This window comes from Nansenia antarctica (genome assembly GCF_963989245.1).
Source record: "Nansenia antarctica genome assembly, chromosome: 3".
Taxonomy (NCBI): Eukaryota; Metazoa; Chordata; class Actinopteri; order Argentiniformes; family Microstomatidae; genus Nansenia; species Nansenia antarctica.
Genome location: NC_137688.1, coordinates 12606939 through 12632522, shown reverse-complemented (window position 1 = coordinate 12632522; position 25584 = coordinate 12606939). Strand labels below are relative to the sequence as shown.

Genomic DNA, 25584 nt, shown 5'->3' with positions numbered 1-25584 from the left:
TGACACAAATGTACAGAGGATTTCGAAACCCATCATCTCCTACTGTTCTGAAATTGTTTCTGTCGTTAGAAACAAATAAGTATTCCTCCAACATCATTTCTACAAAATAATGATACTATCTCTTTCTAACTACAGAAACCGTTCCAGAACAATCCTGTTGATTTGAATGACCCATAAGTATTCTAGAACTCAGATAAGAAGTGTTCTTGTTCTGTAGTCTCTTTTCGTTATTTGAAGTTTATTGTTACGTCACATTTCACGAGTGTAAGAGAGTAAAATTCTTAGGCTTCGGTCCCTGACATTGCAGTACAAGACAATAAGGTAATAGGCATAAATCAAGATAATAATAAAAAAAAAAAGTGGCAGTAGTACAGGACATAAGTGACAAACAATGTATAATAAGAGTGAAGGGAAACTGTAGAGATGCTGACGTTTATGTGCAGATGCTAATGAGGCCATGAATTACGTGAGTGTTTATGTGATTTCTTATTGTTTCTCAGCCCCAGAGATGAAGGTGATGAGGTGCACTCACCCCGACGCCCAGGCCGCCTCTCCCACAGGTGACCTTCCCTCCCATCCTCTTCAACAACTGCATTTCTCAGTCTGAACTCTCTGTAAATACTGTGTACATATATACATATCTTATTTGTAATGTATGTTTGGGGAAGTTCCCGGGATAATCACATGCAGTCTGAACCTATAACTTGCAGCAGAGGGTGGTGTTGTAGATTACATGAAGCAAGAGTGAGTTGGCAAGCTAACCTGTTTACTCTCTCAGACCTCAACGACATTTTTGAGTTCAACTTTGAGCTGATCATTAAGAGTGATCAATTGCATAATACTTAATCCATTCTTGAATTAAGAATTCTGGAATTAGAAAATACTTGTCTCTCTGTAATGCAAATTCGCTCACTAACTAATTGATTCTGCTTGATGAAATGTCCCATCAGTGTACATTACTCATGTGAAAATAGTGGGTTTGGTGAAAATGTTATTTTACCTGAGCTGTCAGGTTTTCAGATATTTCAGGTTCATCTCTCGATTTCCCAAGTAAAACCAAGCCCTCCTGCTGAGATTTCTCTCACTGTATATATTCAACAATCATAGTAACACTTAACATTAAGATACCATTTTTAAATTCCTATATGTACTCTTGACATCTTGTTAGTAAAACATGATGTAGGGATTATTCCACAGCAGATTGGTTTTCTACCCGTGGTCATCAAAGATATCATGGCACTTGATTGAGAAGGGATGTTAACCCATGTATTGGCTCATTCCCCCATTGTCTGTAACCATGGCCACACAGTCTTTTATTTTTTTCTTCTTCAATTTGGAACATTCCCCTCTCTACTTGTTGCTATTGACGATATGCTCTGAAAATAAAATAATGCAAACACAGTATTTCCAGATATGAATTGTGCTTTACACAGGGTATATTACAGGTATGTGGTACTCAGGTGCGTCTGTTCACTCTACCAATCTATCTAGCTGATTTAGTGTGTGGGGTTAGCCTGATGCAAGCACCGGCAAACGTTTCTGTGATTATGCACCAAAGAAAGTTGCTTCTCTTCTGCCCTGTGATTGTGCCATGTCCCCCTGAAGTATTCCTCTTGGTGTCACCTCCACTGAACTCCCATAGTCAGCTCGCAGAACATTGTTATGTTTTTAATTTCATACTGTCTGACCACCTTTCAAATACATAACTGCTGCTGGGTGTGTGTGTGCGTGTGTGTGTGTGTGTGTTGTCACCCTCCGCCCCCCCCCCCCAAAGTTTTTTTCTTCTTTTTTTATACATCTACTGACTAATGTAATGTTAGTTTATTAAATCATTGTGAAAATCGATCAATGCTGGTTGTCTTGTCATTTGAGTAAGTGGCTTTAGATTGAAGTCAATCTTGGGACATGTTCTCCTAATTAGCGTATTTTCTGTGTCTCCTTTCGAATTTCAACCGAAGTCTGATGATTCCTAAAAGATCTTTCATTGATTCCTCGCAGCCTCTCTCCTTGCCTCCTTGTGTCCTCTCTCCTTGCCTCCTTGTGTCCTCTCTCCTTGCCTCCTTGTGTCCTCTCTCCTTGCCTCCTTGTGTCCTCTCTCCTTGCCTCCTTGTGTCCTCTTTCCTTGCCTCCTTGTGTCCTCTCTCTTTGTCCTAAAAGGGAGAATACATAGTACAGAATTAAGGATAGACCTTTGAGATTCACCTTGTCTCATTTCCCTTAAGGTCACCTGTTTAAGCAAGTGAGTCAGGGTGGTCTAGCACCCTTCGCCAGGCTCATTTTGTGTCCTTTCTGTAGCACAACATGACTGCAGCCGTGTGAACAAGTTATTCAAGTGTGGGAGTGCTCCGAATGCAGTGAATTCTCAGAAGACGTTCCAGATTCCTTCCATCCTCTTCTCTTCTCAAAATTCATCTGAGGAGATGATCCAAGTGGTGAAACCTCAAATCCTCAGATCTACAACTTCTATGCTTTTGAGAGAAGATGCAAGGAAACGAGGAATCAAGAAAAGAGACTGAGTTCCACCCAAGAGGTGTAAAAGCGAGGGGGGCAAGAGACTTTTCGTAAAAGGGGGAGCATTCCACATTCCAGTGACGTCAGTCTGACGCCTCCGGGTTGTCCATAAATAGTATTTCCGGCCACGTCATAGACTCACACAACCACATTTAACTCTCGTATGAATGCCTGAGATACCAGCATTTGACCAATAAACAACACGCAATAAATGCCATTAATTGTCCAAAACGTAGACATTCTTTCGGTTACTTTAACTGTTATGTATTTATCCGGTGTGTCTGAGCAAATACCGGAATTGTGAGAAACCAATGACATTCGAGCAGGGGGTGGGGCTGAGACACGGACAGCCAATCGGAGCCTTCTGAAGCGCGCCTAAAGGGCATGTGTGGTGTGTAGACAGTCACACCTTTCTGACAAAAGCAACGAGACACGGTAAACCGGTAGCAAAAAATAAATAAACTTCTCGATCACGGAATTTGTCTCTGGGCGTATCAAACTCCACAGGTATGTTGTTGTTATTGTTATTGTTGTGTACGTTGAGTTAGATGATAGTTGTGTATGTGGCCAGCTAAAGCTAAGCTGTGTGTTTCAAGAAGCATGTGTGTGAAGCTAACCAAAATAAGACCCCCGCTCATCGACTGCGATGAATGGACTCGTCTGGAGTCTTGACCTTATATGTCACTCGAGAGGCAGATTACTGGTTATTTTGTCGTAATCGTAATGGCAAAAGAAAGGGTAATGTGTACCTTTTTGATTGAGCCTACTTAATTTTATTTTTATTTTATTTAACCTTTATTTAACCAGGCAAACATGTAAGAACAAAGTCTTATTTACAAATGCAGCCTGACCAAAAAAGCAATGGCTCTTTGGGGGGAGCTAGAAATAAAACAAGGTTAAATAATTTACAACAATAAAACACTGGCAAATACAGATGCATTAAAATACTAACAGTCAGAGAGATGATGATCTTAATGATCTTTCTGAGGAACATTTCTGAGGAACATTTCCCATGTTGGCCGTGTGAATGACTGAGCCTCCACGCTGCTCCAGGTGTTAGAATGTCCTGGGCAACATTCCAGTGATTCCACCACTGTCTCTCTCTCACTGTCTCCGCCTGAGAAAACACTACAGGATTGAAGCATCTCAGTTTATTGAAACATTACAAGAGCCAGACTACGCTCACTTTTTTCAAGTAGATTAGTACTTGAAAGATTCGATTTCATTAGATTTAGATTTGATTAGATTAGATTAGTAGTCTGCCAAGGATGTCCCATTGCCCCAATCGATACAAATGTTACGTCTTCAATCTGACGTCATCAATTGACCTGATCAGAAGCTTTACTTTACATGGGTATACTAATACTTGGCTAGCTTACTGGTGTTGCATGATTTATGGTGCACATAGGCTTGCCTTTAGTTTTTAGCAAAGAAACCCAAACCTCCAGTCAAAATACTACCTCGTCCCCTACCCTCAGCTGATGTAACCGTGTGTGTGTCTGTGTCTCTGTGTGTGTGTGTGTGTGTGTGTCTCTGTGTGTGTGTGTGTGTGTGTGTGTGTGTGTCTGTGTGTGTGTGTGTGTGTGTCTGTGTGTGTGTGTGTGTGTGTCTGTGTGTGTGTGTGATGAGTAAATGAACCAGAATAACCGCTTGAGTTGGTGACTCATCCAAACACAGAATGAACAAGGCAAGTGGGCGGGAGCACTCTTTGTTATTGAAATGTATCTACACATTATTTGATATCCTGTGATCAAACCACAAACATATGGCCTACAAAGGCAGCAGTTTCCTGGTGAGCAGATTCACCCAGACGAGAGCGGAAACCTACAGGTTCATCAACAATTTACACAAGGCACGTGCATAGCATTCCTATGGTAGAGTTAGTGTTCTTCATCTCAATTGTAGTTTGGTTGTTTCAGGCCTGGCGGGGAACTGCATTATTCTGGAGTTGCTGAAATAGAGGGCTTAGGTTGCATCATGTGGCTGTTGGATGGTCTGTTATCGTGCAGGCAGCCCCATAATTAGTTTTGCCCTTTGATGGCATGGAACTTATGAATAGCAAATGCAGTTCAAGTTACCATTAAAGTTCTGAAGCTTTACTGTACATGGATAGGCATGGCTAGTTTACCGGTGCATGATGTATTGTGCTTGCAGAGTCTTGACCAGGTATTTAAAATGAGGTTGTTGTTTTTCAGCCCAGAAACCTAAGCTCTTGCCAGAGGCTACTCTGTGCCTTACTGTCTGCTCACATAAATCAGACCAGAATGTGCTGTATGCGTGTGTGAGATGGAATAACTGCCTGAGTTGGTGAGTCATCCAACCACAGAGCCAACATGAAAGGATCACCATGCCCAGCATGGCTTGGAGTCCAGCAGGCCGATGTATTAGTATATGAGTAGGGTGGTGACTTAGTTAAAGATCTTTACAATAGCACAGATGGTGTGTTGAAATCGTAATGCTGTGTGAGATGTATCCTTTTGTAGGGAATTATTCGAAGAACAATAGCACAGCTGACAAGTTGAGTCGAGAGGCGTTGGGTATGATTTATTTCTGCAGCAACAATACACGTACAGTGTCGGTCGCGCACACACTAAAGTTCTCTTCTCTCCAGGCGGGAGCGCTTTGTTATAAAGATGTGTATATATATACCTCATTTGACATGTACGTGATTAGACCATAGTCTCACACAAGTGGAGAATAGATAGGAGTTGATTTAGAAGAAACATGCCTATCTCTACCGCCCTGGGCTGTCCTTGTAGTTTGGTTGCTTCAGCCTGTTGTTGGCTGAAGCAACCAAACATTATTCTAGAGATGCTGAAATAGAGGGCTTAGGTTGCATCAGGTGGCTGCTGGATGGTCTTGTTATCGTGCAGGCAGGCCCATAATTAGGTTGCCCTTTGGTGGCAGGAAACTGATGAATAGCAAATGCAGTATCAACTAAGCATAATTCAGTGAAGAAGCTGACGCGAGGTAACCATGGAAACACCATCTCTGGAATCCAGGACCTGCAAATTGAGCATTACTGTTACTTGGTTTTCTCATTCCTTAGTAAACATGTGCTGTTGTTCTGTTGTGAAAGGCGAGGGTGTATGACGGCCCTGTTGAATGAGGCCTGAGTAGTCTTGACTTGAGTGATGAACCTTTTATATTATTGTACTGGCTGCACCTGTGACCTCCATAGTTAATCACTCAATGGAGTAAGGTCATTTTTATGTGCCCCATGTCATAGGCTGTTTCTGTTTTAACCAGTTTCTTGCTGTCTTTTCAAATAAGGGAGTAGCAGTTGGGCTTCATCTTGTTGATTTAAAAATCTTTCCAGAAAAGGAACATGTTTGTTCTACGCTAACGACAAGTTTGGCAAGGTAACAATGTGGCATTGTTCAATTGAGAAATGTGCCTGGTTTCTGTTCTGGATTTTGCAAAAGCTCCATGTTACAGTCGTATTGTTCGTCTTACTGTGTAGGCCTCCACCATGACTAGAATGTGGTTAATATTAGGGGTGTAGCCGAATTCTCCATGGCCACACCAATATAATCATGACTAATTATTTGTTCACCTCTAAGAAGTTATGCAGGCTTGCGTAACACTGTGTGTCGCTTGCCCTCTTAATAAAGGAGAAGTCCAACGCTGCTTGGTATGGTTGTGATTCCAGGGCCTATGCCCAGCATTGCCTGGCTACTATGTCAGCCTACTTTATGCAGCCAAGCAGTAAGAGACAAGTTGGTGACTGTCCGTTAGGGGTGCAACGGTTCACGGTTTTATATTGAACCGTACGGTTGGCCATCCACGGTTCAATACACAATTTTCGGTTTATGCTGTCTTCCATTGGAAGTCGGAGGTCGAGATTGTCTGGAACGCAGTTGATTCTGTAACTTGTTCAAATGGTTGTTCATGGCGAGTGGAGTTGAGAACAGTTTGAGGAAGCCCCGGATTGCTACAAATCTTCGTTGTGGAGTAATTTCGGTTTGGGCATTCATGCGTGTTGTATATGCGCATAATATGCATATGGTCTAGCCTAAAGTGCACTGTTACTTTTAATTCTTCCTCGCCTATACCAGTAGTCAAGCCTAAGAGGCCCTTTTACATTTGAAAGTGTTTTTTTGTTTATATATATATATATATGATGCACAAAACACGTACTGAAACCGTGACCCAAAAAACGAGGTTCATACTGAACTGTGGGCCAACTGAACCGTTGCACCCCTACTGTCGGTATTATAAGCAAGCCAGTAATACTTTGATTGAAATTGGCCGAGACTTAAGTTAACCATAGCCTATGTAATGCACGGTGATGGCACGCATTCATTACAGGGCCCAACAGCCCACATTCATAACAGCCCAACGGCCCACAGTGCATTCTTTGTTGTGTCGTTGTCTCCTGTCAGTCAAACTGTCATGGATGCTTTATCCCTCTTGATTAGGTGTGTTGCCCAGACTAGGCCTGATTAAACTTGCATGACTGTGTGTGTGTGTGGGTGCGCCAAGAGAAACTGGTTGACCTATACCTGTTGCCAGACAAGTGTAGCTTTTAATGTCCCAAATCCTGGCTCTCTTGTGGTGGATTTGGCTGGCTAGTGTGGTTCTCTGCTGAATTGCTTTTTTTTGCATATGGATATGGGGTGATCCTGTTTAGTTTTTTTGCACAGCTTTGTATTGGGATCATCTGTCGTCTTCTTTAAAATTTAATCAGTCTGGTGTGTCAAGGCAGAGGCCTTTCATCTGGGTTTTCCATTCGACTCGTGCATCACAACCGTTCTCCCCTTTTTCTTCATCCTCCCAGCTTTGCCTTTTCTCTGGCTCCTGGTGAATGGGGCTCCCGCCTTCCCTCCCTGTTGCCAGTCAGACCCACCACCATCTCTGCCAGGGTCAGGGTACTGGTCACTGCTATTGCATGTGGGTTTTTTTCTCCCTCATTGGGCTGCCAGCCAGTAGTGAAGGAGAGCTGTCACATTCTGAAAAAGCTGCCAGTGTTCAGCCAACCCCCCCCCCCCTAGAAGCTCTATCCCTAATGTATTTCGTGACAGACCTGCAGAGAGATGGATCCTTAACGCATGCACGTTTCTATGATGTTGCGTCTGTCATTGGGCCAAAGTGCACTCTCACACTCTGCCTTAATGCGATTGGGTCATCTTTGAGTATTTGTATCAGAGAGAGACCTTGACATGTTACGCCACAACCAATATTCAAGCATAGGCGAATCCTGACGTCTGTTGGTTAGAGGCAGACGTCACGGAACTTAACAACACGTGGGTATCACAAAGTTTACCTGAAACAAACACTTGAGAAATAACAGTGTTGCAATGCGTCACAGAGAGCTGTCGTAACTGGAGGGGGGGTGGGAGGGGGACAAAAACACGACATTGGGCCGTTGTCAATGCTCAACAAATGATAAAAAGCAGGTGGCTCTTCATGCCTGTCAGTCTTCTGGCAGTAGTAGCCTAGTATTATTTAGCGGAGGTGGGGTTGAAACATGGATAGCCAATCAAAGCTAGCTGAAGCGCGCATAAAGGGCATGTGTGATGTGTGACAGTCACACCTTTCTGACAAAAGCTACGAGACACGGTAAACCGGTAGCAAAAAAACCTACTTGATTAGGGAATTTGTCTCTGGGTGTATATCAACTCCACAGGTATGTTGTTGTTGTTGTTGTGTCGTTGATTTTGATTATTCTTTAGGTTTTATTTATGTGTATGGACTTAAATAATGGAATAAAATTCGGAAATAATAGAGCGAAAAACAAATAATGAGATTTGTTTTCATACAGCTCCATGTCCTTTAGAATACTTCACATTACCCTGTAATGTGCCGTCGTCATTCGGTGCATTTATCGTAAGTTCGTTCTCTCAAGGTCTGCGGACTACATTATCTGTTGTTCTAGGAATGTTAGGCTGTATCAAGTAAGTCAAGGACTGATGCGTTAACCCCCCCTCCCCCCCCCCATCCTATCTCCTATATATCTTCTCTTTCCCAGGCTGTCACGTATCGTTCCCTCCTTGCCTTTGGCTGCGTGTCCTCCCGTCCCCGGCCATGGCTCAGAAGAAACTGCTGTCCTTCGGCAAGATGCTGCTGCGGCGGCGTACGCTGGAGTGCGACCAGGAGGAGTCGCGCTTCGCCCGCTGCCTGACCACGCTGGACCTGATCGCCCTGGGGGTGGGCTCCACGCTGGGCGCCGGCGTCTACGTGCTGGCGGGAGAGGTGGCCAGGGAGAAGGCGGGCCCGGCCATCGTGCTCTGCTTCCTCATCGCGGCGCTCTCCTCCGTCATGGCCGGCCTGTGCTACGCCGAGTTCGGCGCCCGCGTGCCCAAGACCGGCTCGGCCTACATGTACAGCTACGTCACGGTGGGGGAGATCTGGGCCTTCATCACGGGCTGGAACCTCATCCTCTCCTACGTCATAGGTGAGTCCGAAGTCTTCTGAGAGCGTTGACGATGACCCGATGTCAACACTGCTTCAGCCAGCCTGCCAGCCAGTGAAGATGAGGCAGAACGGTTAACATTCTGCTGAGAGGATTTGAGAGGCAGATCAAGAGCCTTGTCGTCTTGAGAAAAGAGCCCTCATTGTAAGCCTTCCTCTCTTTATCCCCCCCCCCGCTCATGTCTCTCTCTCTGTCTCTCTCTCTCTCTCCCTCTCAGGCACAGCCAGTGTGGCACGAGCGTGGAGCTCCACATTCGATAACTTGGTCGGGCAGGCGATCTCAATGTTCTTCAAGGCCTACCTGTCCATCAAAGTCCCTGGGAAGGTACTTGCTGAATACCCAGACATCTTTGCCCTCGTCTTAGTTCTGCTGCTCACTGGTAAGATTCCTAAACGTACCCCCCAAAATCATTGTACAAACACACTCCGCTCTACTCGTGTGTAGCCTTGAATGATCTCCAATGGGTACTACCCTTACATTGATGCCTGGTTAGTGCTGTATAATGCTGGGCATGTGACCGCCCTTGTTTGTGGACCTGCTGACTCTGTGCCCAACACCCACACAGGCCTGCTGGCGTTTGGTGTGAGTGAGTCTGCTCTGGTGAATAAGATCTTCACCGGTGTCAACCTGGTGGTTCTGGGCTTTGTGGTCATCTCTGGCTTGGTGAAGGGAGACCGGGCAAACTGGAGCCTCACCGTGGAGGACTTTGTCAACGATACCAACACCACAGACCCAACGTGAGTCACTGACAGGGGGAGCTGTCAGACATCAGGAATACCAACTGTTGTATTGTCTATGACTTGACGATGCGTTAATAAAGAAAACATTTATTATATACAACATTTAAAAAAGTACCAATTGTCCTAAGATCATCCTTGTGTGATGTATTCAGTCTCTCTTACGTATTTAAGAATACGGTAATAACCAGGTTCCTTCATCACGTTCTTCATCCAGGATCATTACGGAGCAGTTTGGCGTCGGAGGCTTTGCTCCATTCGGGTTCAGCGGAGTCATGTCTGGTGCAGCGACCTGCTTCTACGCTTTTGTCGGCTTCGACTGCATCGCCACCACAAGTAGGTTACCTCCTCTCTGCCTCGACCCGCGTGGGTATCTGTACGTGTGGTTTAAATAGGTTCCAACTCGATCCTTTTTGTCTATTTGTTCCACAGCCGAGGAGGCGAAGAACCCCATGCGTTCCATTCCCATCGGCATAGTGGCCTCCTTGCTCATCTGCTTCGTCGCCTACTTCGGAGTGTCTGCGGCCCTCACCCTCATGATGCCCTACTACCTCCTGGACAAACAGAGCCCTCTGCCTGAGGCCTTCACCTATGTGGACTGGGAGCCCGCCACATACATCGTGGCTGTCGGCTCCCTCTGTGCCCTCTCTACCAGGTGAGAGTCAAACAGTGTTGCCACGGAAACTCCTCATACCTCAAGTCTGCTCTTATATAAGTCACTAATATGAATTAGTGTATTTTATGTGACATTTTGACGATATCCCAGATTCAGCCATTCAGAGTCCAACAGACTAGTCAGACTGATCTTGCGGTGATGACCTGTGTGTCTAAACCCCTTCCTCTCTAATGTGGTTCTAGTTTGCTGGGCTCCATGTTCCCCATGCCACGTGTGATCTACGCCATGGCCGAGGACGGCCTGCTCTTCCGCTTCCTCTCGCGGATGAACGAGAAGACCAAGACCCCCCTCATGGCCACCATCGTCTCCGGGGTCGTAGCAGGTGAGCTCAGACCTCGCCTAACTACAGGCTGAATCCTGACTAAATGTTTGCAGAAATGTCTTGTTGACATCAATTTAAGATGTAGTAATAATAATACATTAGACTTATATAGCGCTTTTCTAGACACTCAAAGACGCTTTACAAACTGAAAAAATTGAGTAGTAATAAAAAAGAATAAATAAAAGAAAGTTTAGGGGCCTAATTACGGTAGTGCTGGGGACACATGGGAAGGAGACGGGGAGAGGGTTCACTGGTGAAGGCAAGCTTGAAGATGTGGGTTTTGAGGGCTTAAATGTAGTCCCACTTACACATGTATAGAAAGTGTTCTAACAGTATTTGTATCTGTCGTTCTTTTTCTTTCCATGACACTAACCGTAGCTACTTCTCAGGAAATATGTACCTTATACTTCATAATGCAAATAAAAACATATTCTTCCCCCAGCACTCATGGCCTTCCTCTTTGACCTTGCTGCCCTGGTGGACCTGATGTCAATAGGGACTCTCCTTGCGTACACACTTGTGGCTGTGTGTGTACTTATCCTCAGGTTAGTGAAGTGGCACATAGTTTAAACCAATCTCCATTTTACCACGCCCTTTAGGGCTAGGAGTTGGCGTAAAAACAGACATCATGTTTGTCATCAGTATTATTGATACGATTGAATCACAACGCTACCTTTGTCTTTGTTGTTATATGGCACACATGTGTCTGTGTGAGATTGTAACGTATGCCTGTGTGTGTGTTGGTTCCCAGGTACCAGCCTGGCAGCCTGACCTCCAGCGGTCCCAGTGGGAAGCTGATGGAGCTGGTGGGTCTGGAGAGGGACCCCATGGCTGAGGGGGACAGTGGGGATGAGTATGGCCAGGAGCTGGAGACTAGGCCCCTCAGAGAGAGGTTCACCTTCCGACTGCTGCTGCTGCCCAACTGTGACGTCCCCACCAAGACCTCCGGGGTCATCGTCTACGCCGCCACCGCCATCGTCTGTGAGTCCCCTTTTGTGTCAGGGCAAATGTTTTTGTGTTTAAAGATGTGGGCTTTAGCCTAAGAGCTACACATATTGAAGTGAACCTTTTTTTGTTCGCTGTCAAGCATACTGGTTAGAAATGATACCTGTAAAGACTATTTTAGATGATGCTCCATTTTTTTGTGCCACTAGAAAAACTGTAGATAAAATATACCCACCTACTCTACAAGCAATAGGTTGTCACCTTACTATCTTCTCTGTATTAAGTTGTTTCTCTCTCTCTCTCTCTCGTCTCCCTGTGTAGGTGTGCTGTTCACCCTGCTGGGAGTGGTTCTGGCCGTGTGGGGCAGGGAGGTCGTAGAGGGCCGGGCGGTCTGGGTCACCATTTGTGTTATTTTGACTGTCCTCAGTCTAGTGTGTGTGACTATCATCTGGAGACAGCCGCAGAGCAGAGAGGTGCTCACCTTTAAGGTAAAATGGCGGTTTTGAATTACAACACTTTGGGCCTTCTTTTTTTTAAATGTTGCGTCAAGTTTTCCAGGGCGACCAGGGGGGTATTCCCATGTTGCTAAAGGAAAATCTAGGCTTATTTTGTTAGTCTAGTTAGGTTGTTTGAGTGATCAAAAATAAGCCTGGATTCTTCTTTAGCGACACTGATGGAATACCCCCCAGTTCCTTGTGAGGTTTTGTTATTCTTAATTTTTGGTCTTCTTCATGAAATATTTCCTGTGACAGTGAGGCCCAGTCCACCTGTGCTTGTTGTATAGCGAGCCTTAGCTGTTTAAAATTGATAATAATCAGTAGGTCTTGTGCAGTAAATAATTGTTATTTGAATGCCCCCCTCTTTCTCTCTCTTTTGACAGGTACCCCTACTTCCAGTGTTGCCGTTGGTCAGTATCTTTGTCAACATCTACCTCATGATGCAACTGGATTGGACAACGTGGTGTCGCTTTGCAGTGTGGATGGCTATTGGTTAGTGAATCATTATCTTTTGGTGCTTGGCTATTGGTTAGTGAGAGCACACCCCATACACATTATCTCTTGGTGCTTGGCTATTGGTTAGTGAAAGCACGCCCCTTAATGTTTATCTCTTGGGGCTTGGCTATTTGTATGTGAGAGCACGTCACTTAAACATGATCTCTTGGTGCTTGGCTATTGGTTAGTGAGAGAGCACACCCCTTAAACATCATCTCTTGGTGCTTGGCTATTGGTTAGTGAAAGCACACCCCTTAATGTTTATCTCTTGGGGCTTGGCTATTTGTATGCGAGAGCACACCACTTAAACATGATCTCTTGGTGCTTGGCTATTGGTTAGAGAAAGCACACACCTTAATGTGTATGTCTTGGTGCTTGTCTGTGTTATGTAACTTTGAGTTACACAAATACGGTGTGGCAATGAGGTTGACATTCTTGACATGCGTCTCTCCTCCCTGTTCATATCACATTTCTTTCTCCCAGGTTTTGTTATCTACTTTGCATATGGGATCAAGAACAGTTCAGAATCTACCAACAACAGAAAATTCGAGCCTGTCCTCCAATCTAAGAGTCCCATCTACCATGCAGCGGATGACAGCGAGGCGGAATTTACACCCTAGTAGAGGGTAGTCAAGTGTCCTTCACAGCTCCATGACATTTGGTTTTTAAGCAGGTGCAAGTTGTCACTATTTAATTTCCACCTGTCTGGAGGTACAGTATTGCGCAACGACAACAATATCATACTGTCTTAACTTTTTTCACTCTGTTATTAACTCATTTCTATTGTGTCAATAGTAGAGAGGAGAGGAAATCTAAAAGACAAACATACAATTCTAGACTGATTCAAGGTATATGTATATGCACCAAAGTGTCAACTGCCAAAATGTTGCATATATTATCTTAGAGGAAATTATTCCTCTTAATTTTGATGTCATTTAGGTGGAGAAGATAAAAAGCGATGACCTTTTCACCACATCCTCTTTTGTAAGATGTTTTTCTACTGCCTGGTTGTTTCTGTCTGAATTCAGCCCCTAATGGCATCTGATCTCTGTTGTCTTTGCCTTGTAACTTTGTGCTGAGAACAGTGTTACATTAACAGGGTATCTTCTGTGTCACTCTTGTTGTGTTTTAGAATGACTGAAAAAGATAAGCAATGAGGAGAGGGTGAGGTAACCTGGTCAAGCCACCTTCAATGTCTGCACAAGAGGTGCTTGATAATGAAATGTTACTTTGTGAAATGTCATGGCCTTTACCCCCAATGTTCCTCATTTTAGAGGAATTCTTTTGAATAGAGGATATTTTTCTAAACAATCATTAATTGAATATAATTTTAATATTTATACAGAGACGTGCATGTTTATTTTTGTTCGATACATAGATATTTATGTATGTTAATTTTTAAAATGATTGTAGAAACTGCCCAAATAATTATTCATTTTTAAAAAATAACTATCTTTAAGAGATTCTGACAATGAGATTGTGGCTAAAGTAATAACTTATTTTTGTACCATGATGTACAAACTCCAAAAGGAGATGTCTATATGAGGATACACTTGATAATGGATGATACAAGCAGTCTAAAGACACTACTGAAAGGGAGAGGGTGGATCCACAGGCTGTTATTGACCATGGTATAAATATATGAAACGGCTTTGAGGGTACATTCTTGTTTTATCGCTATGGGTCAAGGGAAGTAATGGTACATCTGTTATTTTAAAGGAATGATTCGCTGTATGCATTTGTTGATAACTGTTTGTATGTAGTTCCTAATTGTGGGCCTGGATTTTGTCAATATATCTCGAACACTGTAGGGTCAAAGACCGAATATATAACCACTTGTGGTTATGAAATGAAAAAGGGTTGAAAAGTCTGTCAAATGTTGTTTCTGAAAACTGTTTACATCAACTTGTATAATGCTGTATAACTCTGCCTCAGTCAGTCTTTCTTCCATCTCTTTAACCTTGTTTTCTATTTTAGTTGCACATTGCAACGGTTTGAAACATGCTTTTGTAGGAGGTTTTAACGACATTTACAGTACCAGGGGTACATGTGTGTCTACTGGCTGTGGGCTATAAGGAACACTACTAATAACTACACTTGTGTGTTTTCAATGATTGTATATTCAGATGTAGTGTAAGAGATGGTGATGAATCCACTAGTATATTATTTGGGATGATGTGTGTAAATTAACCATCTCTTAAGCACATTTGTGGTATGTATAAAGCAGTTTACTGATAGCCTACTTACTCAAAACATTGTGCATTCCAGGGTATTTAGTTATCTGCAATTCTTTTACGTGTGCTGTTTCTGCTATTCTACCATTGTAATGGTTCGAAAGGGCTTCATGAATCATGAATCATGTTGCAAAGCGAAAACCTTGGGTTCATGTATTATAACATGAGTTACATCAGTCTGTTCAGTGAATTGGTCTGCAATACAAAGGTACTTCAGACATTTTCTTTTGACAGGCATAACTCGGGGTCATCAGAACAGTGTTTAGGAAAATAACAAGAGATTGTATTATTACTGTTTCATATCCATTTGTACTGATGAGGACATACTGTTGCTAATGGCTATCTTTTACATGTAAATGTCTCAAGTGTTGCTATGTGTATATAGATCTGTTTTTGTAAATAAATTATTTTAAAAAATCAAAACTTCTGCGTTGTTGTTTTTTCCCCCATTGTTTAAAAGCAATTTGGCACGAAATAAATGTCAATCATCCCAATCCCGTGCTGTCAATTTATTAAATATTATTAAATATTGGGTAGTGTTTTAGCTATGTTATACTGTATATTTCTATGTATTTTGTATTTTGAATTTTGTAACTGTTTTTAAATGTGTTGTTGTACGGCGACCTTGAGTGCCATGAAAGGCGCCTTATAAAATAAATGTATTATTATTATTATTCAACTTTTCATGCCATATGCATCAAAATGGAGTCCATTGCAAAGACTACAACTCCCACAAAGGCTGTGTTATGGTACAGAAAAGCGTTTCCTATTTTGACAAGCAGCTGATTTCCGGCGTCATTAAATGCCCCTGCCATTATACGACAAGCAGGCGTGAGATCTCTTCATGTTTTTCCCTGATGGAAAGAAACCCCGTGATTTATTCTGTTTAATGAAAACATTGTGATGCTTAATCCGCGTGGTATGTGCTTTCTGCACCAGTCCAGTCTGCAGAATTGTGACATTTTTGCCAACATTTACGGGAAGAAGAAAGAAAGCGACAGAAGCGAATTGTGATTAGCCTCTCAGTCTCACTCAGTTCCTCTTTTCTGCCGCAGTCAAATATTTTCGCTGCTAACGCTGTTAGCTTAGCTTAGCCTATGTATCTGCCTAGTCTGGCTTGTTAGCACGCTTGCTAGCTCTTAAACCTTATATATTACCTTGCCGAACTACCTATTTTTTCCCCAGGTGAGTTACCTTACTGACCAACCTGCCGATCAGCTTCGTCTCTATGCAGAAGTTAAACTAACATAGCTGAAGTTAGCCAGCGAGCTAACTGGCTAGATGTCTGTTTGTATGTGTAGGCTCCCCGTTTATGTATCTGTAGGCTTTGATTGATCTTAAGTCGGTTGATTGATTATTAAAACCGATCCTAGTAACCAATACTGCTAGTTGATTGACTTAGCTACCCACATTTGTGAATGAATTTCAGACAGTAGTGTGTCTGAGATAGCATAGAGGCTAGCCAGCTAATGTTGGCTGGCTGGATAGTCTGATAGTCTGACATCTGCCCGAGCCAGCTAGCGATCAGTCCAAAAGACTTCAGGGTCAAATCAAGTGAATTATTCTGTGAAGTGAAAAAGGAGGATTTTTTATTTTTGCGTACTACGTTGATGAGAGTGCTGCTAGCAGGCTAACCATAGCCAGCTGAGTTGGTGCCAGGCTGTGGAAGGCAGAGAAGGGGGGTGAAGAGAGACTCAGGAGTGAGACACACACAGCCTTTGTGCCACAGGGGTTTCTACTGTCTCTCTACTAGTGACAACACTACTTCCTGCCTGGTCGACTCCTGCCTCGGTTCAGAGCCATGACAACTCAAAGGGATCTCGATATGGTGAGTAATAATTTAATTAATTTGGCCATTTAGCAGACAATTACGAATTACAGGGACATTCCCCCTGGAGTAACTGAGGGCTAAGTGCCTTACTCAAGGACACACTAGTAGTGGTGTGGTTTCAGGCGGGATTTGAACTCACAACCTTCCGATCACAAGTCCAACTCACTATCCACTAGACCACCACTACCCCTAACCACCTAACACCATCCACAGCAGAGCAGATGATCCCCTGTATGTATGTGTGACCATGTTGTGTGTCTGGTATGTGCGTGGTTACAACGCCTGTGTCACGATTGTATTTGTGGGTTCGGGGCTGGGAGCAGGGATTAACCTAAACACTCTCACAGACCAGAACCATGCTGTCTCAGTGAACACCAGCTGTCAAAGCTCAATTTTTTTGCCCCACTTTTTTCCTCAAGGTGAGGAGGATCCTACTGATTTGATTATCCCTGGTAAATCACAGCTCCAACCCCCCCACCCCCACCCCCTCCTGAACATTTTTCATTTCCAAACAGCCTCAGTTTTCCCTAGGCTAGAATAAAGCCTGGTTGTGACCTGTACGGAAGGGAGATGAAGTTACTGTGAAGAATCATTTATTATCACAAACAAGAGTGAGCGGGAATGCAAGAGCATGCAGGCACTCGTCTACATTTGATGCAGAGCTATGCAGACCCCAGCTGTAAGCATTGTTCTGAGGTCACAGACACTGAGCTTAAGCTTGCTCAACTGCTTACACTTGCTTATAAACCTATGTTCTATTCTACTATTTAAAAGCAGAGCTTTCCAAGCGCATGTTGTTTTTCCTTTGGATTGGAGAGTATCAGAGGACATCCCTGATGGAGGAGGCTTTCTCGTTACTAAGGGCAGCTGGGCAGATTTTACTTTGTTTTTGTTTCATGTACGGATGAACGGGATGAGGGGGTGGGGGTGGCGGGGGGTTGAGCTAAGCTTATTAATATGACATGGGTATGTAACCCCGCATGGAGGTTATCCAGTTCAGTGGGGGGGAGGGGTTTCCTATGTTGCGGGGTGGGGGGTCGTGTTTGTAAACAGATCAGAGTGTGTCCTGACGTCACATCTCGTGGTCCAGTCTCTTTGTTCTCCTTGTCCCAATTATGAACAGAGAAAGTTGTGGGTCCACTGAGCACGTAGGCTTAGGCCTTTGTTAATCTTTTAACAGACACTTCAGATATCAGTCTATAAATGAAGGTGTTTGGTAATGGTCTGTCACATTTCCAAGACATTTATTGAACACTAAAATACTGATATCCACGAGAGGGTTAATTATTAAAGGGAGCCATGGTTGCTGAGTTATTGTTGGTCTGTGAACCTCTACTGAACCTCTGAAAGAGACAATGAGGGTGGCGGGGGACTTCATTTTCTCTGAGGACCTGGGGTCTGCTGTGTTGGGGCTGCCACTCTTTCTGTTTTTTTTGTTGTTTTGTTTTTAAATATTTTCTAGGGCATTTCTGCTTTATTGGGATGGAGACAGTAGAGATTGACAGGAAGGATGGGTGAGAGAGGGGGGATGACATGCAGTATATGTTGATGACCGGAATCGAACCCGGGACCTTGCGATGATATTTTCTGCGTTTTAGTGTGCTAATAATTAAACACTTATCTTCTGCCAAACAACTGATAGATGAGAGTTTCTTGCCCGAAGCTGCTTACAGGAAATCTCTGTGGTTTCACTACCCACTTTTACTTCCTTGTTTTTCTGATACTGGCAGATACTGGCATGTGAAATTGTTCTCGAGGTTAAACAGAAGTGAGTATGTCTGATTCATCTTCCTGGAACATATTTTCTGTTGGAGCAGTTGCGCGTTTTGGGATTGGACTTATTGCTGTGTGTGGAACAACTGCCGTAACTTGTTATTTTTTCTACTCTGACTTTATTTGGTATCAATGTGGCCATTTATTCCCCGCCAAATGGATGATGTCATCTTCAAACCGAAGAGCGATTGAAATCCAAGAAAGGAAAAAGTGCATTTCTCGGGCCCAGTCGGGCCCATCCCCCCAAAAAGTAAACACAGGACTTCTCTTCTGGATTCCTGTATAGGCTTACCGAGATGAAAAGGTCCCTGTCTCAGTTTATTTTAGGAGCAGTTTAAAGGCCGTAAAGGAAACATCTCGTCAGGTGCTACTTATAGAGATAAACCATGTCAGACAGATTTTCGCTTCTTTTTTTAGAGATGGACTTTACTTTGGGAATTGGGCACAAAGCAGAGCAGGGAAACCCCCTTTCTGAAATCCCCCATCAATACACACACACACACACACACACACACACCACTGCCCCCCTGGGATTACGCATTGGCCATGCAAATTTAATAACGTGGCCCAGGGTTGTCTGGGACACCTGGGGTTATCACATTAGGCCGACAGCCCGGAGAGGAGCTCCCAGCCCTGCTCCACCCTCATCCTGTCTGCTGCCTCTGACTAGAGGGGCTCACTTCAGAACCAACCCTGTGAATGAAGCAGCCCGGTCATACGGTGGAGATCTGCTCCAGATACACCTAATTAGACAGGAATGCCCATTTCTGCTCAGCCTTCCGAAGGTCATCTCATGTCATTCGAGGTGAGAGAGGAAACGGAAAGGCTTTCACGTGATCAGGCTACATGCTTTACATCGTCCGGTGAGGTGGAAATGTATATCGTTGGAATGTGGAATTTCTGGACTGGTAGGATTGAGATAATGTTTCTTTTCCTCCTCCTTTTTTGTCTATCCTAGGTGAACCTCCGTCTCATCCTGGTCAGCGGGAAGACTCAAGACTTCGTCTTCTCTCCCAACGACTCGGCCACGGACATCGCCAAGCATGTCTTTGATAACTGGCCAATGGGTAAGTTTGTCTTTGATAACTGGCCAATGGGTAAGTTTGGGGTTACTGAGATGTGGACTGAGATACGACAGGACTAACCTTTTTGTTATATTAACTGCAGGATTTTATCAGGTCATTTTGCAACTTCATGGCCGGTTTCTCAGACGAGGCTTAAGTCTAATCCTAGACTAAAAAGTCTCTTCAATGGAGATTTTACATTGAAAGTGTGATTAAGTCCAGGACTAGGCTTAAGCCTTGTCTGTGAAACAAGCCCTATATGTTATTATTAGACTATGTCGGATTAAGAAACTGCCATCCGTTGGCGTACTGATTTCTCTTAAAAGTGGAACCGCATTGAAATCGTCCTCTGGCTCTTGGAAACTCTTTTGAAATTGCCATTCTCTCTTCTCTCCTATGAGATGAGGATAGTCTTTGTGCCATTTTCATTCCAGCACGACCTGCTTCTTATTGGGGGGTGTGTGTGTGTGGCGGGGGGGGGGGGGGGGGGGTTACAATAAAGTGCTCCTGAGTGTGTGTGCCTTTGTGAGTGATGCTGTTGTCTCCTGGGTCAGGCTGGGAGGAGGAGCAGGTGAGCAGCCCCAGCATTCTGCGCCTCATCTTCCAAGGACGCTTCCTACATGGCAACGTGACCTTGGGAGGTATGCAGAAGCGTGCACACCTACTCACACACACACACACACACACACACATACACACATACACACAGACGCACTTCACACTACCTGCCACTCACTGGCTCAAATTCAAATTGTATGATTGCCCCATTTCCTTTCAAATTGTTCAAAATGTGATTAAATTGTTCAAAATGTGATAATTAGGGACACATAATCTAATAAACTAATCATCAAGGCAGTAGAATCTATGCAATGAACTAATTTACTAATACCTTAATTAAAGAGTATTATTTTGTGGAATATACTGTTATACTATGAATATTAATAACTTATCTTTGTGTGTCCTGTTCTCTCACAGCGTTAAAGCTGCCCCCTGGCCGGACCACTGTCATGCACTTGGTTGCCAGAGAGACACTGCCGGAGCCTAATTCCCATGGTGAGAACCATCTCTTTGTCTTCTCTCAGCCCACGGTGGTCAGACCGTCCTCTCTCCACCTTGCTGTCTTGTCTGTGTGGAGCTGAGCATTTATTGCTATTGATTTAGAGGCCTTGTTGTTCCCCCTTAAAACCTGAGAGTGAGGTGTGATATTTACTGCCTTCCTTGTCCAGCCAGGTGTTTCACTGCAGGTTTCTGTCATTCTGGTTTTGTAGGTCAGAGGAACAGAGAGAAGACCACAGAGAGCAATTGCTGTCTGCTCCTGTAAAGAAACAAAAACAACAATCCCCTCCCCCCACCACCCCACCCCCCTGCTCGTCGTCTGCCTGTCAACCGTGGATCTGGGCTGATCACAGGGAGACTGTTGGAGGGCTGTCACTACCAGGGGCTGTCACCCACTTTTGTTGCACTCTTGCCCAACCGGTGGCTTAGTAATCTTTTGTTGTTTTTTCGTGCCAATTTATTTTAAATCAGTTTTTCCTTCTTCTTCTTTTGTTGTTTTTTTTGTCACCCTTTTTTTTTCTGTTGCCAAATTCTGCCTTTTCTCTCTGTCTTGTGAGACCATGTTGTGAATCTGTACATAATGCTCCTATGTCCCATTGTGCATTGTGCATCCAGGATGAGCAGGCTGGATCACCACTGGTGGCCATGAATTTGAAGCCCCCATCTCACACAGAAACACTGACAAACTCAGCCCCTGGACTATTGCCCCCCCCCCCATTGTTGCTGAGTTTGGATTCTTCTGAAAGACCAAGCTCACTTTGCTACAAGTCATATTTCTCCTTATGAAATGAAAGTCCCCTTGGGTCTTTTTAGAAATGGTGTTTAACCTCTCATTGCACTTAACTGGGTTGTTTTATTTGAAAGTGTGTCTTGTAATCAACTTTTTGTATGGTCTTAATCTTACCATCCTCTTACCATCTTACAAAGGAAGAGATACTATCCTACTGTTAGAATAAGTGCCATCCTCCTCATCTGTGAGTAGACTGTAGTTGTCTTGTCGTGGCTGGAGGTGCTCTATCTGCCAAAGCACCGGTAGAGGGGTGTCTGACTGTGCCATGGCCACTCTCCTGTTAGTTCCTGGACTTGGGCCAGTTAAGATGAAGAGTTGGGACTTTTAAAGGGACAGTTGTGTCAACACCTGTGTGTTTGTATGTGTGGCTTCGTTGCGTGCTGAACACCTCAAGGATGAAGGACTTACAAGTATTCTAGAAGAATCTGAAATGACTCTTACAAGGCCCGCTGCTTGTGAAGGCTCGGTTTATTTGTCTTTTTTTTTTAAACTTGAGTGAAAACGTTGAAGGATTGCATCCGAGTGACCACTGTTATTGTGTCATTCTACACGGTTTGCACCTCTGAGCGTGACCGTTTAGACAAGACTGTCTGCACTCTCCCCTCCCTGGGGAAGACCCCCTCGCCACTCCCTGTCTGACTGAAGAAGGAAGGCGCTCCACAGGAGAAGCCAGTTCATAGACGGATGGGGGTTGTGGTGCGAGGGGGAAGTGGTGTGTGTGCGCGGCCTCCTACTGGACATTTCGGCTAGAGGCAGGGGAGGGATTTCCTGCACGCTGGAGAATTAGAGGAAGTGATGATGATGGTGGTGGTATTTTACCTCCTTTTGTTTGGATGCTGTCTGTTTTTGTTTGCCTTTGATCGTTGAATTCAGTAATATCATTAATATTGACATTTAGAAAGTGTAAATTTTTATCTTGTATTGGTATTGTTTGTTCTGTTTTTCGATAGCTGACTCCTGTTAATTGAATAATTTAGTTCTGGGGTTAGTTTGTGTATGTTTGGGAATGCATATTATTTTAGATTAGTGTGTTTGTGTATGAGTGGAATGGACGGGAGGGTTGGGGTGAACAAGTGTGTCTGGATATGCAAGGTGTGTGTCTGGATATGCAAGGTTGTGTGTGTGTGTGTGTGTGTGTGTTGGTGTGTGCTTAGTGAGTGTGTTGGTGTATGTGAGCGGGGGTGGGGGGCGGGGGGCGGGGGGGTGTAATGTAATGCAATGCAGGTGGGTTAGTAGGAGGGAAAATTGGTCTTGGGTGGCTTTGGTTTCCATGGAAACAGTTTGGACTTCCATTGAGTGAGTGTCCTTTTGGTTAGTGTTTGTCAACCAATGTCACTGCTATACAATTTAGCTGAATATGAAATACATGTAAAAAATGAAATAAAAAAAACTAAGAAGAAATGTGGTCTGCTTAAAGCTTGTATTATAAATTAATAAAAATCTTTAAATAAAGTTATGTCTTTGTTTGTGCTTAAACACGTTAGACAGCTCTTAGCAATGTTCAGGCTGTAATATGTACGTGTGTTTTATTATTTAGAAATAAAGCACTTTGTACTGTCCAAATACTTACTGTAAACACACACACACACACACACACACAGAGGTCATTCACAGATGTGCAATGACTTTCAATCCCATACTAAAAGCTTGTATTTATATGTATCAATAAGATTTTTCAATTTCAATCACTGAGTTCCAACCAATTGAAAAGAAGTTGCAGCAGTGAATCAGTTGACGCATTTGAAGCATGTACTGTGTTTGAGTCCAACACGTGCATTCATGTGAAAAAATGTATTCATTTTGTACGTATTCTATCTTTCGTTCTTCTACTAAGAATGTCAATCCCATTGTTTTGGTGTCAGTAAATCGGCAAGAGCTACTCAGTCCCTCTTCTGGTTGTTTTAGGTTTTACACACACACACACACGGACTCACGCACACACCTACAAATCCACACATAGGCACACATACACATGTCCACATCCACACATACTGTATGGAGGACACTGAATCATTGTGTTGGAAGAGCATGCAGGTTACCTCTAGGTGGCAGTGTTGTTTACATGCTCTCCTAGGGTTCTCCTAGCCCAGGGCCCAGTAGTTCAACACTTTTAATCTGGATCAGAATGATCCTGATTCTTTTTTGCTATCCCGGATCAGATCTATCTGGTTGATTTTGAATCGTATTGGGGAAATCAGCCAGCTCGATCTGATCCTGGATCAGAGAAAAGAATCACAATCATTCTTATCCAGATTAAACGTTTTGAACAACTGGGCCCTGCGGTGATCACTGTTGGCCTAAATCACAGAAATAGGAGGAGAAAAACTGTTATACCCTAAATACAACTTTCTCATATTCCTTTTGAGAAATGTTTATTGGCTGATGTTTGTCTGACGTCAATGTACACATTGATTTCAGTAGATGGTCTAAGTAAATTAAACAGAATTCTTAAACAATAACAGAAAAGACCTTAAAAAAAGATTTTAGTGCATTTTTGATAAATAACCATTTGGATCTGAGTTCAAGTTCAACATTTATTTATGCAGCTCCTAGTGTTTAACTCTTGGAGTGTATCTTGGATTAAGACACTGTATGAAAATCCCTGCATGCTGTAATGATTGAGTTTTAACATTAGTTTGAGCTCTTATATTCTCTTCCATCTGTTTCTGAAGAATCTGGTCATGACGTATATATGCGAGAGCTCCAGGTTTCCAGTTGACATTGGCAGTAAACATTAGGAAAAGCACAGTCAACCAGACAGACCCTGATATATTCTAAAACCTACTGCTGTACCTAATCTTTCTAAACTTCTCCTTCCATGCATCGGATCATGTCTCTCTCAATATGTCATCCTTTCTCCCATCCTATCTGATCGTGGATGTGGTACCACACATAGGAGAGGGAGATGGTTGTAGTGAGGTGTGAAACCTACCTTATCCATTGATCTGGACGCAGGGAAACATCTGTTGAAAGCATTGCTACTCTAAACACTGACTGTTGAAGGATGAAGAACTTGTTGCGGTATAGCGTGAGTCAGGGCACACGTGCGGTCAGTTTGTTAAGTATGCAGAAGTGGGCCCCGCTCCAGGGTTAACTACAGGAGAAAACCACACACTGTTCAGCTGGGACCATCTAAAGGGGGCACAGGCTGTTATGTTGTGTGTGTGTGTGTGTGTGTGTGTGTGTGTGTGTATGTGTGTGTATATATATATGTGTGTGTGTACTGTGCATGCATGTGGATTTATATGTGTGTGCGTGTGTGTGTTTGTGTGTGTGTGCGTGTGTGTGTTTGTGTGTGTGGGGGGGGCTAGCTCTCAGCTGTAAGGGGGGTAGCATGTGACGTGGTGCAGTGGAGGCCAGTCTATGCAGTGATTTATCTCTTTTCTCCCTGCCTCAAGCCCCCCTCCCCTCTCTGTCTATCTCAGAGGCCCTCTTCAGGCTCCCAGTGCAATAGGTGTGTCAACATCATAAAAGTAATAGATGTGTGAGGGTCTGCGTCGGTAGGGGGTTGCGACTAATAAAGTGACGTTTTTAAGATCCCTATCCCCTCCTTCCTGCTTCTGGCTTCCCGGCAGAGCCATCTTTGCCCTGTCAAATCCATTTCTATTAAAACCAGCTGTGAGTGCACACACAGACACACACACACACACACACACACACACACACACACACTCACTCACACAGACACACAGACACAGTCAAGCAAATAGAGGACAGGCTACTGATTCTTGGCGTGTCACTTTTTGGGGGGTATTGAAGTATGGCTGCTTCTGGAGGGAACAGAGGGGAGACAGTGTGAGGGTGCCAGACAGGATGCATGAGAACTATCTGTTTTAATATCTGTCACTGTCTGTGTGAAAGTGTGTGTACGCTGTCTGTGTGAAAGTGTGTGTACGCCGCTGCTGCTGCGTGTTGTCATGACGTGAGTCTCCTTTTTATCTCCCTTTTCTTTTTGTGGACCAAAGTCTCACAGACGAGGGAGGCATGAAAGAAAGAGTTCAGTAGGCCAGTATGGACACACACACACGCACGGGCTCACACACGCAGGCACGCATGCACGCACGCACGCACGCACACACACACACACACACGCAGGCACGCATGCACGCACGCACGCACGCACGCACACACACACACACACACACACACGCACGGGCTCACACACGCATGCACGCACACACAAACACACACACACACACACACACATGGATTGAATTAACACAGCAGGGTGTGAGTGA

The 25584-nt window shown here is 43.9% G+C and overlaps 2 protein-coding genes across 2 annotated transcripts; both read left to right on the top strand.

Moving 5' to 3' along the window:
• The first annotated feature begins 8072 nt into the window (after window positions 1–8072).
• On the top strand, window positions 8073–13318 carry slc7a3b (solute carrier family 7 member 3b). The gene is made up of 12 exons (XM_080525232.1): window positions 8073–8140; window positions 8483–8908; window positions 9144–9305; window positions 9492–9663; window positions 9881–9999; window positions 10096–10318; window positions 10522–10661; window positions 11104–11206; window positions 11413–11642; window positions 11928–12094; window positions 12487–12595; window positions 13082–13318. Exons 2-12 carry the CDS (start codon window positions 8539–8541, stop codon window positions 13216–13218), a joined length of 1932 nt encoding a protein of 643 aa, XP_080381358.1. The 5' UTR covers window positions 8073–8140; window positions 8483–8538; the 3' UTR covers window positions 13219–13318.
• A 2338-nt stretch (window positions 13319–15656) lies between these two features.
• On the top strand, window positions 15657–22502 carry ubl3b (ubiquitin-like 3b). Its single transcript, XM_080525270.1, has 5 exons — window positions 15657–16660; window positions 19395–19503; window positions 20055–20141; window positions 20476–20553; window positions 20769–22502. The coding sequence occupies exons 1-5, from the start codon at window positions 16634–16636 to the stop codon at window positions 20819–20821; spliced, it is 354 nt and encodes a 117-aa protein (XP_080381396.1). The 5' UTR covers window positions 15657–16633; the 3' UTR covers window positions 20822–22502.
• Window positions 22503–25584: the final 3082 nt, after the last annotated feature.